This window comes from Falco punctatus, assembly GCF_963210335.1.
Source record: "Falco punctatus genome assembly, chromosome: 13".
In the NCBI taxonomy this organism is placed as follows: Eukaryota; Metazoa; Chordata; class Aves; order Falconiformes; family Falconidae; genus Falco; species Falco punctatus.
Genome location: NC_137593.1, coordinates 10,150,367 through 10,167,067, shown reverse-complemented (window position 1 = coordinate 10,167,067; position 16,701 = coordinate 10,150,367). Strand labels below are relative to the sequence as shown.

At 36.5% G+C, this 16,701-nt stretch overlaps 1 protein-coding gene across 5 annotated transcripts in view; it reads right to left on the bottom strand.

Annotated features, from left to right (window-relative positions):
* The window catches only part of ATP11B (ATPase phospholipid transporting 11B (putative)), a 76,996-nt gene that overhangs the window by 27,823 nt on the left and 32,472 nt on the right, over positions 1 to 16,701 (bottom strand). For 4 of the 5 annotated variants that reach the window (XM_080409132.1, XM_080409133.1, XM_080409131.1 and 1 more), the window contains exons 12-25: positions 14,762 to 14,959; positions 14,329 to 14,487; positions 13,875 to 14,047; positions 13,386 to 13,454; positions 12,354 to 12,427; positions 12,164 to 12,267; positions 11,837 to 12,018; positions 10,926 to 11,129; positions 10,499 to 10,652; positions 7,459 to 7,561; positions 6,148 to 6,293; positions 4,900 to 4,959; positions 4,476 to 4,603; positions 3,484 to 3,622 (exon numbers count right to left, since the gene is read on the bottom strand). In XM_080409132.1, coding sequence (XP_080265258.1) covers positions 3,484 to 3,622; positions 4,476 to 4,603; positions 4,900 to 4,959; positions 6,148 to 6,293; positions 7,459 to 7,561; positions 10,499 to 10,652; positions 10,926 to 11,129; positions 11,837 to 12,018; positions 12,164 to 12,267; positions 12,354 to 12,427; positions 13,386 to 13,454; positions 13,875 to 14,047; positions 14,329 to 14,487; positions 14,762 to 14,959 — 1,893 coding nt within the window. Of the gene's footprint in view, positions 1 to 45; positions 1,466 to 3,483; positions 3,623 to 4,475; positions 4,604 to 4,899; positions 4,960 to 6,147; positions 6,294 to 7,458; positions 7,562 to 10,498; positions 10,653 to 10,925; positions 11,130 to 11,836; positions 12,019 to 12,163; positions 12,268 to 12,353; positions 12,428 to 13,385; positions 13,455 to 13,874; positions 14,048 to 14,328; positions 14,488 to 14,761; positions 14,960 to 16,701 lie in introns of those variants that run through there. The other variant, XM_080409134.1, reaches the window with a different exon arrangement.

The following is a 16,701-nucleotide window of genomic DNA, read 5'->3' as shown; positions in this document are numbered from 1 at the left end:
AGAAAATGGTTCAGCAAAGATCGTGGAAGGAAAAAAAGAAATACCAGTTAAGAGCATTCACGGTAAGTTAGATTCTTCTCAGGTCAGCTACACTAATGAAACAAGTCTGTGGACATAAGCTTGTGACAACTAATATCATGAAAAAGCAAGTAGGATAGAACACAAACTACTAGAAAAAAAATAGAGCTTATAAGAGCAAAATTCACAACCCACAAGTCATCCTTCTTCCTTCTTGGTTCAGAACATATCACCACAAAGGCTACATGAATACGAAGAAAGTCCAAAACAGTAACATGAAATGATACGAAAATGAAGATACCCATTTGATCAGTTAAGTATACCCTGCCAACAGAACGCAAGTTCTGGGTGGAAGGTATTCATTAACGTAAGTGCAGAGCACTTTGAGTTTGAACATTTCCAGATCATTTTTAACATGCAGCATCACCTGAAAGTTCACTTTTTACCCCAAGCACAATTTTAAAATTCAAAAATAATGGCGCCATTGTATTTTTTTCAAAGAAAATTCTAACGAAGACACTTTGTTTCAAGGCTAATACAAACAAAATCAAGCTTCAGTTCTAAAACACTGTATCCGTCAGTTTTGTATTCTCTTGCCTATGTAAATTAAACTATCAAAACTCTGAACAAGTTCTACAACAATAAAATCTCAGCTCTGACAACCAAGCAGGGATGCTGAGTTTGTCATCTATCTACACACATGCTACTCAGACGCTGCCATTCTACAACAGGTCCAACTGCTCTGCTCCTGTAAGCAGTCTGGGTGCTGTAACTGAAGACGCTGCTGTTTCACAGTTACTTTTGCCACTGACATACTGAACAATGATCAAACCCTCAACTCCTTATTTACTGGTAGCAAACTAAGCAAGCAAGGAGAAAGGTACCACATGCAGACAGGCAATCAGAGTCATCCTAGAGTTGATTTGTTAGTACAGCACAGAGGCATGGAACTGGGATTCGCACAGTTGTAGTCCTTGTTACAGAGCTCTGACAAAAAAAATCCCAACAGCCTGATGACAGATCTCACAACTGCTTTACTCATCTTTACACAGGGTACAAAACTGAGGCAGCCATAAGCCTGGCTTTACTGATAATTTCAAGCATCTTTGCTATAACATGTCTTCTGAAGCCTTCTATTTACTTTTCACATGGACAGCAAAGTTTAACAAAGCAACGTGCTTGCTGTTAACTGCTCCAATAATAATCCTGAAGTAAAATTAGACTACTGCTCCTGAGTGACCCGTGAAAGAAAGTGTCTTTGCTAACACTGTTCTCAATGGCCACAGAGTTAGAATGCAACACACAAATGGATTCTTTCCACCATTATATTTTTGAACACATATACACTGTGGATGCTGCATCTTCTAATCCTGTGAAGTAACAGATACAATATTTTGTATCTCCTCCTCTTCTAAACTCTTACCATTTGCCTGTTAGGTTTCAATATCTGACGACATGCACAGCATGAAAAAGGGGGGAGAAAAAAGAACTAAAAGATCAAGTTGTTGCACAATGTGTTGAGGTAAACCTGACAAGCCACCAGCATTAACAGATTATTTACAATCTCTTCTATTCTGCTTTGCTCCAAACTGAGAACTTGGAATGAAAATGTGAGGTCTTGCACTAACACTACCCTGTATCACACATTCGTACAAAGTGATCACTTCTTGAGGACTTCTTATAAAAAAGCACTCAGCAATACACAAGTTTTTCTTGTCCTTAACTTTGGCTTTTTCAGGCACACATTAGATTTGCAATATACTTTATGCATAGCAGGTATTTCACTGCAACACACAGTTTACCAGTTCCAATAACCATCTTTCAGCAAGCACATGAGAGAGAAAGAGTAACTCCAAATAAACGCTAAGACTTTTTTTTTTTAAGTCACCATCACAGAAAGCATGAGAAGTCAAAGGGCATCTGAAAGATTTACTTCTAGTATGCTCATTCATAAAGTATATTTTTAAAAAATCTTGAGGTTAATTTATACAAGAAACCAGTAAAAGTACTTTCTCCATCAAGTCTAAATCAGCACAGTGGTCTTGATTTATAGAATATAATCTGTTCCCCAAACTAAACATCTACCACTAAATACAATGAAAAGCCTGTTCCCGCCTTGTGGACATTTACTAAGCAATTCTGAAGTGAGGTGTTTTGACAACTAAGACAGATGCAGAGAAAATGCACTGGATTCGTAGTGTAAAATTACTTCATTAGAAGAGCACCAAAGATCCTTTACCAATTTACAAGAACTTCAAAGTCACATAGCTTGTAACAAGTAACAAGAGAGGGCACACACATACCTCAGTTGTAAGAGACATTTTAGTCTCCAGCACAACTACGTTAATGATCTTATCAAACATCTCATTATGAAATGGGTACTGCCGCTAGCTGCACCACTCCCCCTTTACTGCTCCTTTCCCTTCAGGGATGCCACCCACCACCAGTTCACATGCTTTCTGATTTTAGTCACTCAAGACAATTCTGGCCACTGTCTGTACATCATTATATGGAAATCCTTTTTTTGGCTAAACTTCTTGAGCTCATGCCCATTCCCTATCAACCGGGTGACCACTGTGAATACAACATGACGCTATTTTTGTAGCTTGTGCCATAACTTGCAACTCTACCAAGCCCTACACGAAAATCAGCAAGCACTTCGTATCAGTAGTAGGAACGGCATAATGAGAGAAGCAAATGTGTTTTGGTATCACTACCCATAATAGTTTTATGAGGAAAAAAATCAGTATCTGATTACTCTAAATTGGGTTAACTGACTCAGGAAAAAATTGAGAAAGTGGGCTTCTAATGGTTTCATCCAACCTTTATAGAGTTTTTTGTGTATGATTTTTCCTGTGAACTTCAATTTCTCTAAAACAGAAAGTGTCAAATTAGTATTTGACGATTTCATTAAGTTACTGTCCTTAAAACATGGACTGAATAAAAGTTAAAGCAGCTTGCACCACTTACTCTTTAAAATTTCTGAGTAATTGAAATAATACATCTTCAGAAGAAGCTTTAAGACTTTTGGCAACTTTCAGATTTAAGCCTAACTTTCTAACATGCTAAAGAGAAGCCACTGTTCAACACTGCAATTAAGTCCAACTCATTTTGAGTTCTGAATGAATGAATATAAATTCTCATTTACTGAAGTTATGATGTACGATTTTGACAACACCAGTACACAAAATAAAACGAAGTTGAAGACAACCATAATACATTTATTTTCTTGAAAGATATGTTCTTCATGGACATACACTTTCTGACAACGTCTTACAGCTTTCCACACTAAGAAATGTTACTGTTGATAGCGCACATGAATATTTTCAAAGCATCTTTGTTAATTACGTAGTTCACAAAAGTAAAAAATATTACATTTTTCTGAGACAAGAGGATGTTAAAAAAAAAAAAGAAAAGAAGTATCAGCAAAAATATAGTGACAGAATAATTCTTATGCTATTGTACCTGGCCATTTCCCAGCAGAGAAGTGTCTTCTCCCATTAGAAGATACGAGCCATAAAAGAAAACAAATGCATGAAAGAAGCCCAAGATGGTCCAGTAAAGAAATGGTTTAAACCCCAGATGGGCATTTTTACTGATGTCTCTGGAGAAATAAAAGAGATTTTGGATTTTACATAGTCTTTATATGACCCATCAGCTATTCACATTGCATGACAGCTACTGCTTTGAATAAATGTAGCTTTCAACTGCACCAAGAAACATTTAATGAACGCTGACATAGGAAAAAAATACATAAATCATGGGCAAAAAAACCTCTGAGCTCTCATGATTTGCCTCTGCTTTACGAAGGGATCACCAGTGGCAAAGTTCTCCTTAATGGGTCAAATTCAGAATGTCACTAACTAGAACTCTTCTCCCTAGAGGTGGAGTTGCAAGAGGAAGAAAAAGCCACATCTTATGATACTTGCCCCTTGCTTTGCTTGAAAGACCTTTAGGAAATGAGAAGCATCTAAGAGACATCTCTTTTTTACAAAAATACGTACTTTTTTTCTCCATAAAGCAGTATGCAGTGCAATACGCTACCACTGGGAGGACCATCTACTTCTACAGTAAATCACTTCCCCTCTTTGTAAAGCATTTTTTGTGGTGATTCCCCTAACCACAGTGTTCTAGTTTTTCATTTGTGTGTCTGACTGATCTTCTCCTCCTACATGTAATGGAGGAAAAGGCTGCCAATCATGTAAGCTGGCCAAGTGCTCAATTCTCTTCCAGTCTTAACATGACTGACATAAAAAGATGCTTCTCTTATAATACTTAGTACTAACTTTTAGGATGAAAACTATGTAGCTGCAGTTCTTCAAGATAATTACTAAAAACTGCAGAAGTTACAGATCAAAATACTGTACGAACACATAATAGCAAGTTCAGACTTCTGCATACGCCACTGTTCTTCTAAATTATGTGCTACTATGACAACATATTGAAGATACACATACCGATAGAGCACAGGTTTACTCTGTAATACATGCGGATGCACATGCTGTTCAAAAAGACTGTATATGAGAACAGGCAGGGAAGTGAAACAAATATTGTACAAAGTCAGGTATACACTGTCATAGAGCGTCTGAAAATAGAAAAAAAATTATTTTCAGTCTTGTAAAGAAAAAAGTTGTTTATTAAAATTTATAAGCACACTAATAGCAGCAACAGATCATTAATTATGTGAATTTACTAGTTAGAAAAAAGCTATAATCACATAACGATCGAGCAACATCAAGCTATCAAATTCGGAAAATAAAGCTGGATATTTATTAAGTGTAAAATCTGTGCTGTTCCTGTGTAGTTCTTTCCCATTTTTTTAGTTATTTACTCCGAGTGTTTCATACACATCTACCAAGACAGAAGGCATCCAATACTTACTTGTTGTGAAAACAAACAGAAGAACTGATATAAAAATTGTGGTGTAATAAAGCACACATTCTGAAAAATGAAAAGTGAACGAAACAGTTAATCCTCAGTACAGGCCTCAAAACCCTAAAAGAAACTGTTAACTCTTACAAGCTGGTATAAATACACAGGGAGAGAATAAAGCATTTCAGCATTTTACTTGGCAAAATGAAGCATTATGCTCTGCTCAAGGGCATATTTTGTTCATGCTTTGGGACAACAAACTGGAAAAAATATAAATGTGCTTAACAAAGACAACTCATTATGGGAGTACAAGCAGTATTAAAGGAGGAGAAAATCCATCCATTTCCCCCTCATTTTCTTTTTAAGAATTTCTTTGCAAAATAGTTTCCACACTTCACTGAAGAAAGCCTGTGCCCTGCACACACGAACTTTTTGCATGGGAGCAGACAAAACAGAAACCAAAACCTAACACCATGCTGTTATCTTTAAATGAAAGCAAACAACAAAAGATAAGAAGTGGTTTCATGGCCACTGCTAGAATCTCTGAATTTCATTTAAGATAGTGAAATCTGTCTTCTTATCAAAACTGATGATCAAGGAAAAAAAAAAAAGAAAAAAAGGAGTGGCATGCCCCCACTGCTCTCTCTAGCATCCTGCTTAAGCTCACCCTTGCTGCTCCCTGCCCACAGCTCCCAGGCAGGTACCCAGAGATAACTCAGTCCCTGGTGCTTAATTTCCTTGCAGCTTTCACCTGAGGATTTCTTAAGTCAAGGCTGGGACTGTTAAGTTTTCTTAAGGTGAGCCTGCTAGCAAAGAGCACGCTCTCTCCCTACACACTTTCTGTAGGCCCTTCCCTCCCTCAGCTATCTCCTGTGCTCCTCTTCCTTTAAGAAAGATGAATGGATTTGGTTCATATTAAATTAATCAAAAAAAACCCGTGATACTTATACATCTTGCTAAAGAAACTCTTTAATTTCAAGGTAGTAATACTGCTTTCATAGAGCAAACATGTCTGTGCCTCAGCCTCCAGAAACTCAGTGTGGTATTTAAAAACTACTTCTAGGTGGAAGTACTAAACAATTTCACAGTTAAACTACAGCATTTGGTTGTGAAACATTACAAAAAAGCCTAGAAAACATGTTTGAACAAAGATATTTAACCTGTTCCCAACAAAAATCTTACATCTGAAATAAATTTCATGCTGGGAAAAGATTACACATTTTTCCATTAACTTACTGGCACTCTTTGAAGACTTACCTTATAAAAAAAGTACTGTACAAGGGTTGCTATTCTAATATAGTAAAAGTGCCCATGAACAAAAAGCAACTTGGAGAGGAATTTAAACCGTGCTATTGCATAGTCACTGTTTCTTACAGCTTGTCTTCCTTCCTTACCCATGATTCCTGTAATATTTAGGAAAGAAAATAGAAAACAGATTAAACCTTATAAAAATTAAGGTTTAAAATACCCAACAACATACACCTGAAGCTACTCTTCTGCACTTCAAGGTTATAAAGACTTCAGCATCTTTCAGTTCCAAAAGAAGGCATTATTCCTGACACTTACAACTAAGGGAACTGCTCATTTGATGCTGATTCAATTAAAAAAAAAATATTCCTAAACCAAGCAAAAACATTAGCAATCCAACATCAGTTATAAATTTACTTAGTATGTTTTACTTAAAAGAGGTTTTTCTTAAGAGTACTTTCTGGGAATAATATATGACCTATACTCAACAGCAGAATAAAAGAAATGCTGTTCTTACAACAGTAGTTTACTGACTCTGACGGGCTGACAATGCTTGTCACTCGTCACAGCTGAGCACAAATTTATTTCTAAAAACTATTATTATGATTAGCCTAAGCATACACAGAGAACACAAAACGGTCTTTTACAGAAGAAAAGTGGCCCAGGATTCCTGAAAACCAGACACTTTGTGTTGTTTTTTTGGGTGGGTTGTTTTTGGTTTTTTTGGTGTGTTTTGTTTTGTACTCAGTTACATAACACAGCAGAAGAAAGTCTGAAGAAGGTCCTAGCCAGGTAACAGAAAACGGTATAAACAAAGAAAACAACCAAGCTTAGCTGAGAATAACAGTCTCTCTTGAGACATAATGAAAGCCTTCTCCTCAAAGACAAACTAGACACAAATAGCGTTTCTACAGTGATACAGATATGGTACAAACAGAGGCAGTTTAGTACAGAGAAAGTTTTACACGTCAAGTTAGTTTACACAAGAACTTAGAATCTGACAGTGCCTATAGTTAAGATTACCACTTCCAATATCCTAAGCAGAGTACTTCTGACATTCTAGTTACAGAGAATCTTTGCTGTTCTTAAGGCAGCATTTAAACAGGATCTCTGATTCTTAGCAGACTACACAACAAACTTAAGACATCTGAAAGCAAACAGCCTTAAATTTTAAATTTCGCTAAAAGTCTGCTACAACAGATGACTCTGATAAACACCCTGTCATTCACAGGTCCAAAAACATTAGAACTTCATCTGTTTTAATAGCTACTAAAATTTCCATCTTATTTGCCTTTGTCTCTTCTGACAAAAGAAAGTTACCTATGCCAACATGTGCTTCTTGTATCATGCTCACATCATTAGCACCATCACCAATTGCTAATGTTATAGGTTTCTCTGGAGACGTTTTTAACAGTCGCACTACCTGCAGGAGAAAAAAAAAAGGGCAGATTTTTTTCAGATTAGACAGATATCCCACCTACAAATCATGCCACTAATTCCCAAGTATCTTAGTACCTACCTGTAAATATAATTAGTTTTATGAATGTGCACGCTTGTGTAAAAAACTTTTTTTGCACATCACATGCACAAATGCATTGCTCCTTTACAAAAGCTGCTTGCTTTGGGGCACAAGCCCTATTTAAACATTATGCCTGCCTTATTTTGCTATTCTTACTTAGATGTTTTTACAACTCTTAATTCGGTGCTTCATCTTACAAAAGAGACAAGTAAAAGTTGGAACTGAAAATTTACTTAGGGAGCAATCTAGATTTAAAGTCCTTTAGCAGACATGCCCAGATTCTTCACATTTTCAATTAATAGAACTGATCAGTGTAAAAAAGGAATCTGAAAAAAAACCCAATGTATTAGCTCAAAGATCAATACATGCTGTTATTATGGAAAATTGTTTCCTTTTAAAGTGACTTCATTATCACCAATGGGTATTCTCATTTGGAAAAGTCAAAAAAGATAAGCCAGAAAGAGGAAAAAAATTGTTCACATACAAGGCTCTACAATCCTCAAACAAGCAATGATATCCTGCTCTATGCAGAAAGGAAATGGATCTTTAATGTAAATGCCAACAATATTCTAAACAGAAAGAAGTTAGCTGAGGCTTTTGGTTAATGAGAATTAGTAATTTATTAACCTTGCAGAGAGCTCAAACTAAAGGTAAAGGCTTCACTAACTCAGTCATGAACGGGTTGCAAAGGTAAAAGGTGTGAATGCAGATCCAGAGGGCTTTCTAAAACCAAAGCATTCAACTATGAAAAAACACTGCATTTTCCCCCTGAAGGTCCAGAAAACCCCAAGTGGAAATATCAGCAGAGCAAAAACTGCATGATGTAAGCAGACACAAACAACTGTATTCAAATAATTGAGTTCTAACTGGCAGTGTCGGTACATTGATTCACAGGAGCGGTAACTCGCTTCCCACAAGGAACACAACAGTGACTGAATACAGTCTACAGTTCAGAGAAATCCACCCGATTGTGGGAAAACATTCCCTAATTGCAGGTATTAATATTCAAGTTTAAAGGTTCCCCATTCCTAAGGGGTAATTATTTCAAGTACATTTAGCATTAGATCTTAGTAAGCGGCCTTAAAGAGCCAGGAAGGCTGCAGTATGTCACCCAGATCAGTCCTCGTGAGATAACCGAAGACTGTGGTAATACAGCCAAACATCTACGCAAAAAGGTCAAGACAAATTCTCTGGCAAATTTTAACAGCAGCAATCAGCAGCAGCTCTGAATGACTGACTTGAAAGATGTTTAAAAAGGTTTCCGAGCCGTAAAATATACATAAATAAGCAGTGAGACTTCTAGCCATGTATTAACTAAAGTTAAAAGAAAATATTCAGGAAATACTAAGCTGAGTTCCAGTTAACCTTAAAGTAAATCTTAAAAAAGGGTACCTGCAGCAAAAAATCAAATGCAAGGCTAAACTGCCATACACTTCCCTCCCACGTTATACAGCATTTGTCTCAGTGATTTATATACTTCAGTATTTAAAATGAAAAAGTCACTGCCATCAAAATTAGGTTTTACTGTACTTCATGACAAAACACAGGAGATAAGGAAGATTACCTGCTGGACAGAATAAGAATTAAGGAAAGCATTACTGGCTGCTATCTGCCAGATTTGGCAGTACAAAACACATTATAATTATAAATCAAGTTAAATTACAAAATAAGAACAAGGACACAACATAGACAAATGACTACACCTTAAAGAGGGGGATGGCAAAAATTCCAGCTAGAGAAGTGTATGCTAAGTGGACACATTCAACAAATTGGTTTTCTCGTATTAGTTACAGACAATTTCATTTTAACATTTTATTGAAACTAGTATTAACCAAGTTTTATACACAGCTGAACAGTTGTATAATGTGATTCTAAAGACTGCATTAAAAACCTAGCTAAATGCTGGAAGCAGGAAAAGTGACCTCAGAAGAGGTCACTCATGCTATAGTAAACCAGCCTGCCCTCTTTTACACATCTAGTACCTTACATAAGGGCTTCCTAGTGCTTTAAGGTAAAAAGGTCTTTTTTCCTTTTCTTTTTGACAATGTGTAAAAATAAGAGTGGGCAACAGTGTCCTTTCAGAGGTTTAGTATTACTGGAAATATGTGCAAAAAGCCGTGAAAGAATACAGGTAAGCTAAAAGTATAATAAATTAAGAACTACCCTAATAAAGATACACTATTGAGTATTTGTCAAAAAAAGAAGAGAAGCATAACATGAAGACAGAAAGTTTCAAAAGGAAAAAATAAGTAGTGTAGCTTTTCAGGGCTCGGCTGAAAAAAAAAACAAATCACAAAACCTGAATTTGAATTTTATCTAACCTCTATTTGAGTAAAATGAAGTAACGTGAAAGAAAAATGGTCTTAGAAGAGAACATTAACGTAAACCTTCCCTGGAGATTAGGCCTCAACTTCCCTTCCCTTCTACTTCCTCCTCAAACTTGGGTACTTTTTAAATCTTTAGAGAAGCACATTTCTTCCCTACAGCTTAATGAATTTTCAGTTTAGTGTCTTTGTTTTGGAGAAGTGATGGAACAGGCAATGCAATAAGCCTGCAGGAGATCAGGATAGCTACTGCCTGACAGAACACTCAAGCGACTGATAAAAGATTAGTCTTTTTCTTGCACGGTGGCAGTATTGCGATTCCCTCCTCCACCCAATTGCATGTTTTCACAAATGCATATAGAAGCTTCTGAGCAAACTACTCTAGATCAACTGAATTTAACAAAGTTTCAGAAGTCACACAAAAAGGTCAGGCAAACAAACAAAGCAGTTCCAAAAATCCTTGCCACCTCCAAGCATGACAAAAATACTTGACAATCCTGATAATATTCTCACTTACCTTTGCTTTCTGAAGGGGTGCCATGCGACAGCACAACACTGCAGAACAGTTTTTGCAAACTTCCATGAACAGTTTTTCATGTTCCCTGAGTGCAAGAGAGAGGCTGGTCCCATCCACAACCAGTCCATGCTGGATAACGTGGTCTTCCTTTATTCTATTCAGGGACAGAAGTGTCAGCTTTGTAACAGCGTGATGGAAAAATTTAAATGCTTTGACTCACTATGTGGTTGCCCATACAATAAACAAAGAAGTTAGCCTGTTAGACAGACTGCTTCTTCAAGTCTGTTATTATATCACTAAACAATTTTTTTAAAAGGCAACTTCATGTGTTCGGCACATACCTCAAAGAGACTGTCATAAAAATTGAAAACAGAAGAAAATCAAGCTAAAATCATCAGTGAGATAACGACATCTCAGGTTATTTTACCTCTTGGCTAGCTGCCTCAGCTGTTCTGCACACGTACTGTCTGACTTGTGTTGCACAAGCTCAAGGATGTTCATGGTTCTATGAAAGTGTCCACATGATAAACTGACACTAACAGCCGTTTCGTGTTTATCTCCAGTGAGTACCCACACTTTGATACCCGCCAGCCTGAGGGCTTCTATAGTTTCTTGGACTTTCTCCTGCAGTCTAGAAACAAGAAAAATCTTCAATAACCAATCAAAAAACTTTACAAAACCAAGTAACTCCTGTTACTCCTGTAACCCCACTGTCACAATCATTTCAGACTGCATTTCCAATGTTGTATATATTTTCAGAGAATCATAGTCTGACAGATAACATTCTGTTACCAGCAACAAAATGAAAGCCTTATGTAACAAAAAATGAACGTTAATCCTGCTAAGTGATCAAAAATTTGTAATAAGCATATCTTAATTTAGTTTAGGCACCATGGCTGCATTTGAAAAGGTTTAGAACAGTCCACAACAATTACTACCTACTGCGGTACACGAAAAGCTTCTAAATGCTCTACCTGTATGCTCCAGTGCACAATACACCCTCTGACTCACAGAATACACGCTTTGTAAAGGAGCTATGTGTAGAAGTTCTCCCAAGTAATTAGCCATTACTCTAAATATTTACTACAATTATTCTTTCACATACGTTAAATCTCTCCTGATGAAGTACACTGTATGTCATTGTTACTAAGTAAAATCAGTTGGTATGACGTGTTTTGAATGCTCCTCAATTCAAAGGGTGCTAAACATACTAAACAAGAACAGCGCAGAATGTCTGGTCGTGGCAGGACAGTTTTTCATGGCACATGTCGTATTTCAGTTATAAATCCTAAACTCGCTATGTTTTTGAGTGTAGTTATCAGAAACTCCTTTGCATACTTGTCTTCTACTCCTGTAGCCCCAAGTAATTCCAGATCCCTTTCTATGAAGTTGAATACATCTGCTAATCTTTCTTCCCGTTGTTGTAAGGCAGTCCTGGCCTCATGAAGGCGTTTGCCAATTTCTTGATACTCCTCAGGTGTGAATCTTCTGTAGGCTATGCACAAAGTTCTTAGTCCTTTCTGTGAGAAAATAAAAGACTACATTCAGAGTAGACAAGATTCTGATCTAACAAGAAGGTGTCACCTGCAATTTGTTCTCTTCAGGTCACAAAGTTTATACCGGAAGAATTTTCTCCCAATCAGCTGGGCAAGCATCTGCACTTACCAAAGCAAATTCATCCACATGTATCCTTGTTTTGTCTATTTCTCCACTCTTACTACGAGGAAGAATGGAAGATTCTGCTCCCTTTGTGAACAAAAGCTTTTCCCCTAAAAAGTAAAACAGAACAGAAATTAAGAATACATACTATTTAAGAGGTTCTCAGCTGCAGCTTGTGCAACTTCTGGTCACTTACCGGAGGGACTCTCTACAATGACACTCATTCGTCTGCGATTTGGATCAAACTCCAAAACATGAAGCAATTTATACCTGTATTTTGTGTTTTAATACAAGAGGAAAGGGCAAGAAAACTTTTTTAGAAATAAATTTCCAAAGACAATTACTTATAAATATGTAACTTACCCCACAGAGCCTTCCCCAAAGTGTCTTTTTTTACGGAAACTCTAAAAGTAATGCTACCACTGCTGAGCAACAGTCACTGTCACCGGTGTTTGTGCAATTGATTGCTTTTCATCACTTTATATATGTTTAATTCCATTCTATAAAAATAAAAGGTTCTACCAATAGGAATAGCTTCCTGAACACCAGCTTTACATCTAGAGATTACAATCAGCTCCTTCCTATTCCTGTATCCTTCTATCATTGCTTCACATGCAACTTTGAAAACTACATTTTGTTTCTATCACTTATAAACAATCTACACAGTCAAAAAAGACTGTAGTTCCCTGATAGCTGGACTATTTTTTTGTTGTAACAATAGTTTAGAAAATTAATGTTAGACATTTATATTTAAAGTACTGCCAACTAACTGAAAAAGATCAAATGGATAAGATGCTATGACATACTGAAAATACACAGTTAATAATATTTCTACTAATTTTGGGAAAGTTTAAAATATGCAATTACATTATGCATACATGAGACTGACTCTGGAAACTTTTAGAGCTTAAAGGACAAACTGTAAGACTTGAATAGGCAATGCAGTTTTCCAACTCTACTACGGTCTCAACCTTTGAGGAACGCACAAAGATGTGAACTGTTACAATACACAACGACACAAAGCGACTCACAAAAAAATCTTGCATCTCAGTTTAAAATTGCTAAGGAATAGATGCAAGCTGACTTGGAAGACATCAAGGGACAAGCATTAAAAAGAGGATGCTGTGGAAAAGCGAGGTTTCTTATGACAGAGAGGTTTAAGAGGAGAATGTTATGTTAATCTTCACTTTCCTGTCCTTCAAAAGAAACAAGGAATAAAAATGAATACCTTTCTGGTTTTCCAAGACTTTTTACTTCCATACTGTCCCCACTAGTTCCAGTAAATACTACTCCAACCCTACAACGAAAAGAAAACACACATCAAATCATCACTTATAGACATAATGCCTACTGATTGTTGGGGGTGGGGTGAGAGAAGAAAGGAAAAGGAAAGGAGAGAGGCTCCTACACCCCACTACTGCACTCTATTTCTAGAGAAAATGAAGAATGCCCACTTTCTCCAATATTTTAATGGCAACATACTTTGACCACTGTGGTTCATAATTTCTTAAGGAGTTCCATAAATATTTTAAACTGTCACTTTATGATATGCCTAGGGTTTTTGTGTGGTTTATTTTTGCACGTCTTCATAGTAAACTGACAGTGCCAGGCCCTGGCTTTACCATCTTTCTGAGCAATTTTTAAGGTTGCTTTTATTATGAATCGCCTGCCCTAGTAGGCAATTTCTACACTAGATAGTTTTGGCAGTACATCTCACCGGCTTGCAGCTTCAACTAAAGCTTTCTCATCTGGTGAAGAAGCATAATACTCTAACGGTGATATTATTCCATTGGCATGCCAGGGACCATCAGCACTATCTGTTTGATCTGCATTGACCTGCACTGTATGACAAAGACAAACTGCTTTCAAGAAGAGTTCTTCCTCTTTCATCTAGAAGAAAGAAAAAAAACTTTATTTGTAACATTCATTTATCAACCCAGTTTTGAACATACTTAATAAAAAAAATTGTTCTTAAAAATCTGCCAAGTATTCCAGGTTAAATAATCACATCTCGATGTGTTTAATACTGTTTGTTCAATAACATGTAATAACTTCAAACTATTCAGAAATTCCCATTTAAAAAAAAAAAAAGCTAATGCTAGAAGAGTATTTCTCTGAAATAAAACGCTTTCTATCTAGGATGCCTAATGGTGGGAAAAAATGTGTCTTACCAAATTATGTCTATTTCCATCTGGAGAATCTTCAGAAAACCCCTCTGGAGTTAGTTTACCATTGACCTCTTGGTATTTTATGCCATTAATCGAACACTCCCGAAACTGCATCTCATTTTCAGTTAATGTACCAGTTTTGTCTGTAAACACATATTCTACCTTTTGTAAAATAAAAGAAAACACAGACTTAGAGTTGCATGTATTTGTTAGAAGAAAAAAAAAATAATCTCGACTCACACTCTTCACTACATACCTTTTTTTGATTATGTAAAAATTTTAATTTCTGTCATCAGGTAATTACAGCTTATTTTTAAATTAATCAGAAATCAAAGCACAACCAATTAAAGAGTCTGCAGCAATGGATTTTATTATTAAAAAAGAAGAAGAAAACAGAAGGCAAAATCACCCCAAACAATGTATTTTTTTACTCTACCTGGCCCAATTCCTCATTGAGGTCTGAAGTATTAACTTGTGCTCTCTGGTTTGTTTCTTCATGATAGAGGTCAAGATCCCAGCCAATAAAAAAAGATCCAAGAAATTTCTGCATCTCAACAGTCACATAAAGTGAAATAGGTATGATAAAATTGTAAAGTACCAGAAAAGCAAGAAAATCTGAAATAAATCTCAGGATCTACAAGAAAAAAAGAGAAAATGTAAAAATTACTGCAGTCATAAGGTGCAACATGGTTATTTATGTTTCAATATGCATGAAAAAAAGACAAATTGACAGAGCTGGAGGAGACTAAGTCCCATGTACATACGAACGAGAACACGCACAGTGACAATGCAGGCACTTGCAGGTTGCCCTAGTAACGTGCCTTCAGACTGATGCAATAAGACTGCCTTAAGCTGTGACTGGATGTTTCAGTTCTCAAGGTCATTAATTTTTGTCCTTTCTACTGAATCTGTCAGGAGGGTTACCAATTCATATTAACTGTAATGCTGATCCTGTCTCAAAACAAGTCTCTTCAAAGAGACTGGTCTGAAAAAACTCATATGCTCTCCATTCCATCAAAGAGCACCATTCACAGGCTTTCCTCAGGAACCATAAATGGTGAAGGCAAACTGCTGATTTTCCATGTTGTCAGAGGAATCTTAAAGTATTCTGTATTGGTTTAGGGCAGCAGAGCAACAAGAGGGTTCCTGTCTACTGGCATTCCCCAGTGACATGGGTGATCCAGACTACACAGCACGAGAGATCGTGTGGATTTCAATGACATAGACTTCTTCTATGCCTCTTCAAATCACTGTGTTCAACACATACGTTTCAGGTAAACAGCTATGTAACAGGATAGAAATTTCTGTTTGTTAGGTATGACAATTTTAACAAACTCTAAAATGCAACATTACAGTCTCTCTGAAGTCTCTTTTTCATTTGCACAACAAACTTAGCATCTAAATTGTACTTTGGGAATACTTACCACCATTTGAATATTGAGTTAGGGAGATCAGAGATGAGAAAATGTGGGATACCTCTTTCAACTCTACCAGATATAGGTGTAGGAGAACATTTTGAAGAAAGGGAGTATAAAAGTAGTTAACAGCTTCCAAAGCTAAATAATGTCTGTTCTTCCTAATTAGGGAGTGTTGCTATAATTACTTAATAAAAGTCAGCACCAACAATCAAGGTGTCTGACAAAACCTCAGGAAGTTCTGTGCCTTAAGAGATCTTCCAAACCAAACCAGAAAAGAGATAAAGACTGAAAGCGGTAATTCATGTAAGAGAAGATATACTGAGAAGAAGCGACAATTACTAAGGTTAGCAAATTTCTTCAAGCACTGTCTATTAAATAACAACCTGCACACCACAGGACAGATAACAGAGAATGCACTCCAAGTAAGGATGTCAGCGTATTGAGCAATGTAAAGCAGATTGTGGAAGTAAACAATGGAAAGAGAAAAACACAGACATGATATAAGGAGAGTGACACTGCAGAACAACAAATGGTTCTGTGTGCTCCTGAAGACAACGGTAAGGGAATGGAAAGAATGAATAAACACTTATCCTGATTCTACTCAAAACTGAAAAGGTTCCACAGACTATTCTAACTTACGTAGCAACTACCTGAAGTTAAGAGGAGCCAAGGATTCACTTGACTGACCACTTCAAACAGCTGAAAGTGCGTTAAGTAGGTGCAGGTACTAAAAATAGAAAGTCACTAAACAATTTAAAAACTTTTATATTAATTTAATATTTTGTGACAGTGACACTTTTAAATAAGATTATTTTAGAATACATTGAAAAGATTTTGGTAACTGTAGTGATAACCTGAATGAATAATTTCAGATACTACACAGCACTGAGATAAAGATATTTTTCCAGTCAAACTACAAAAATACTTTGCATGACAAGATTCTGAGAAAGTTGCATAT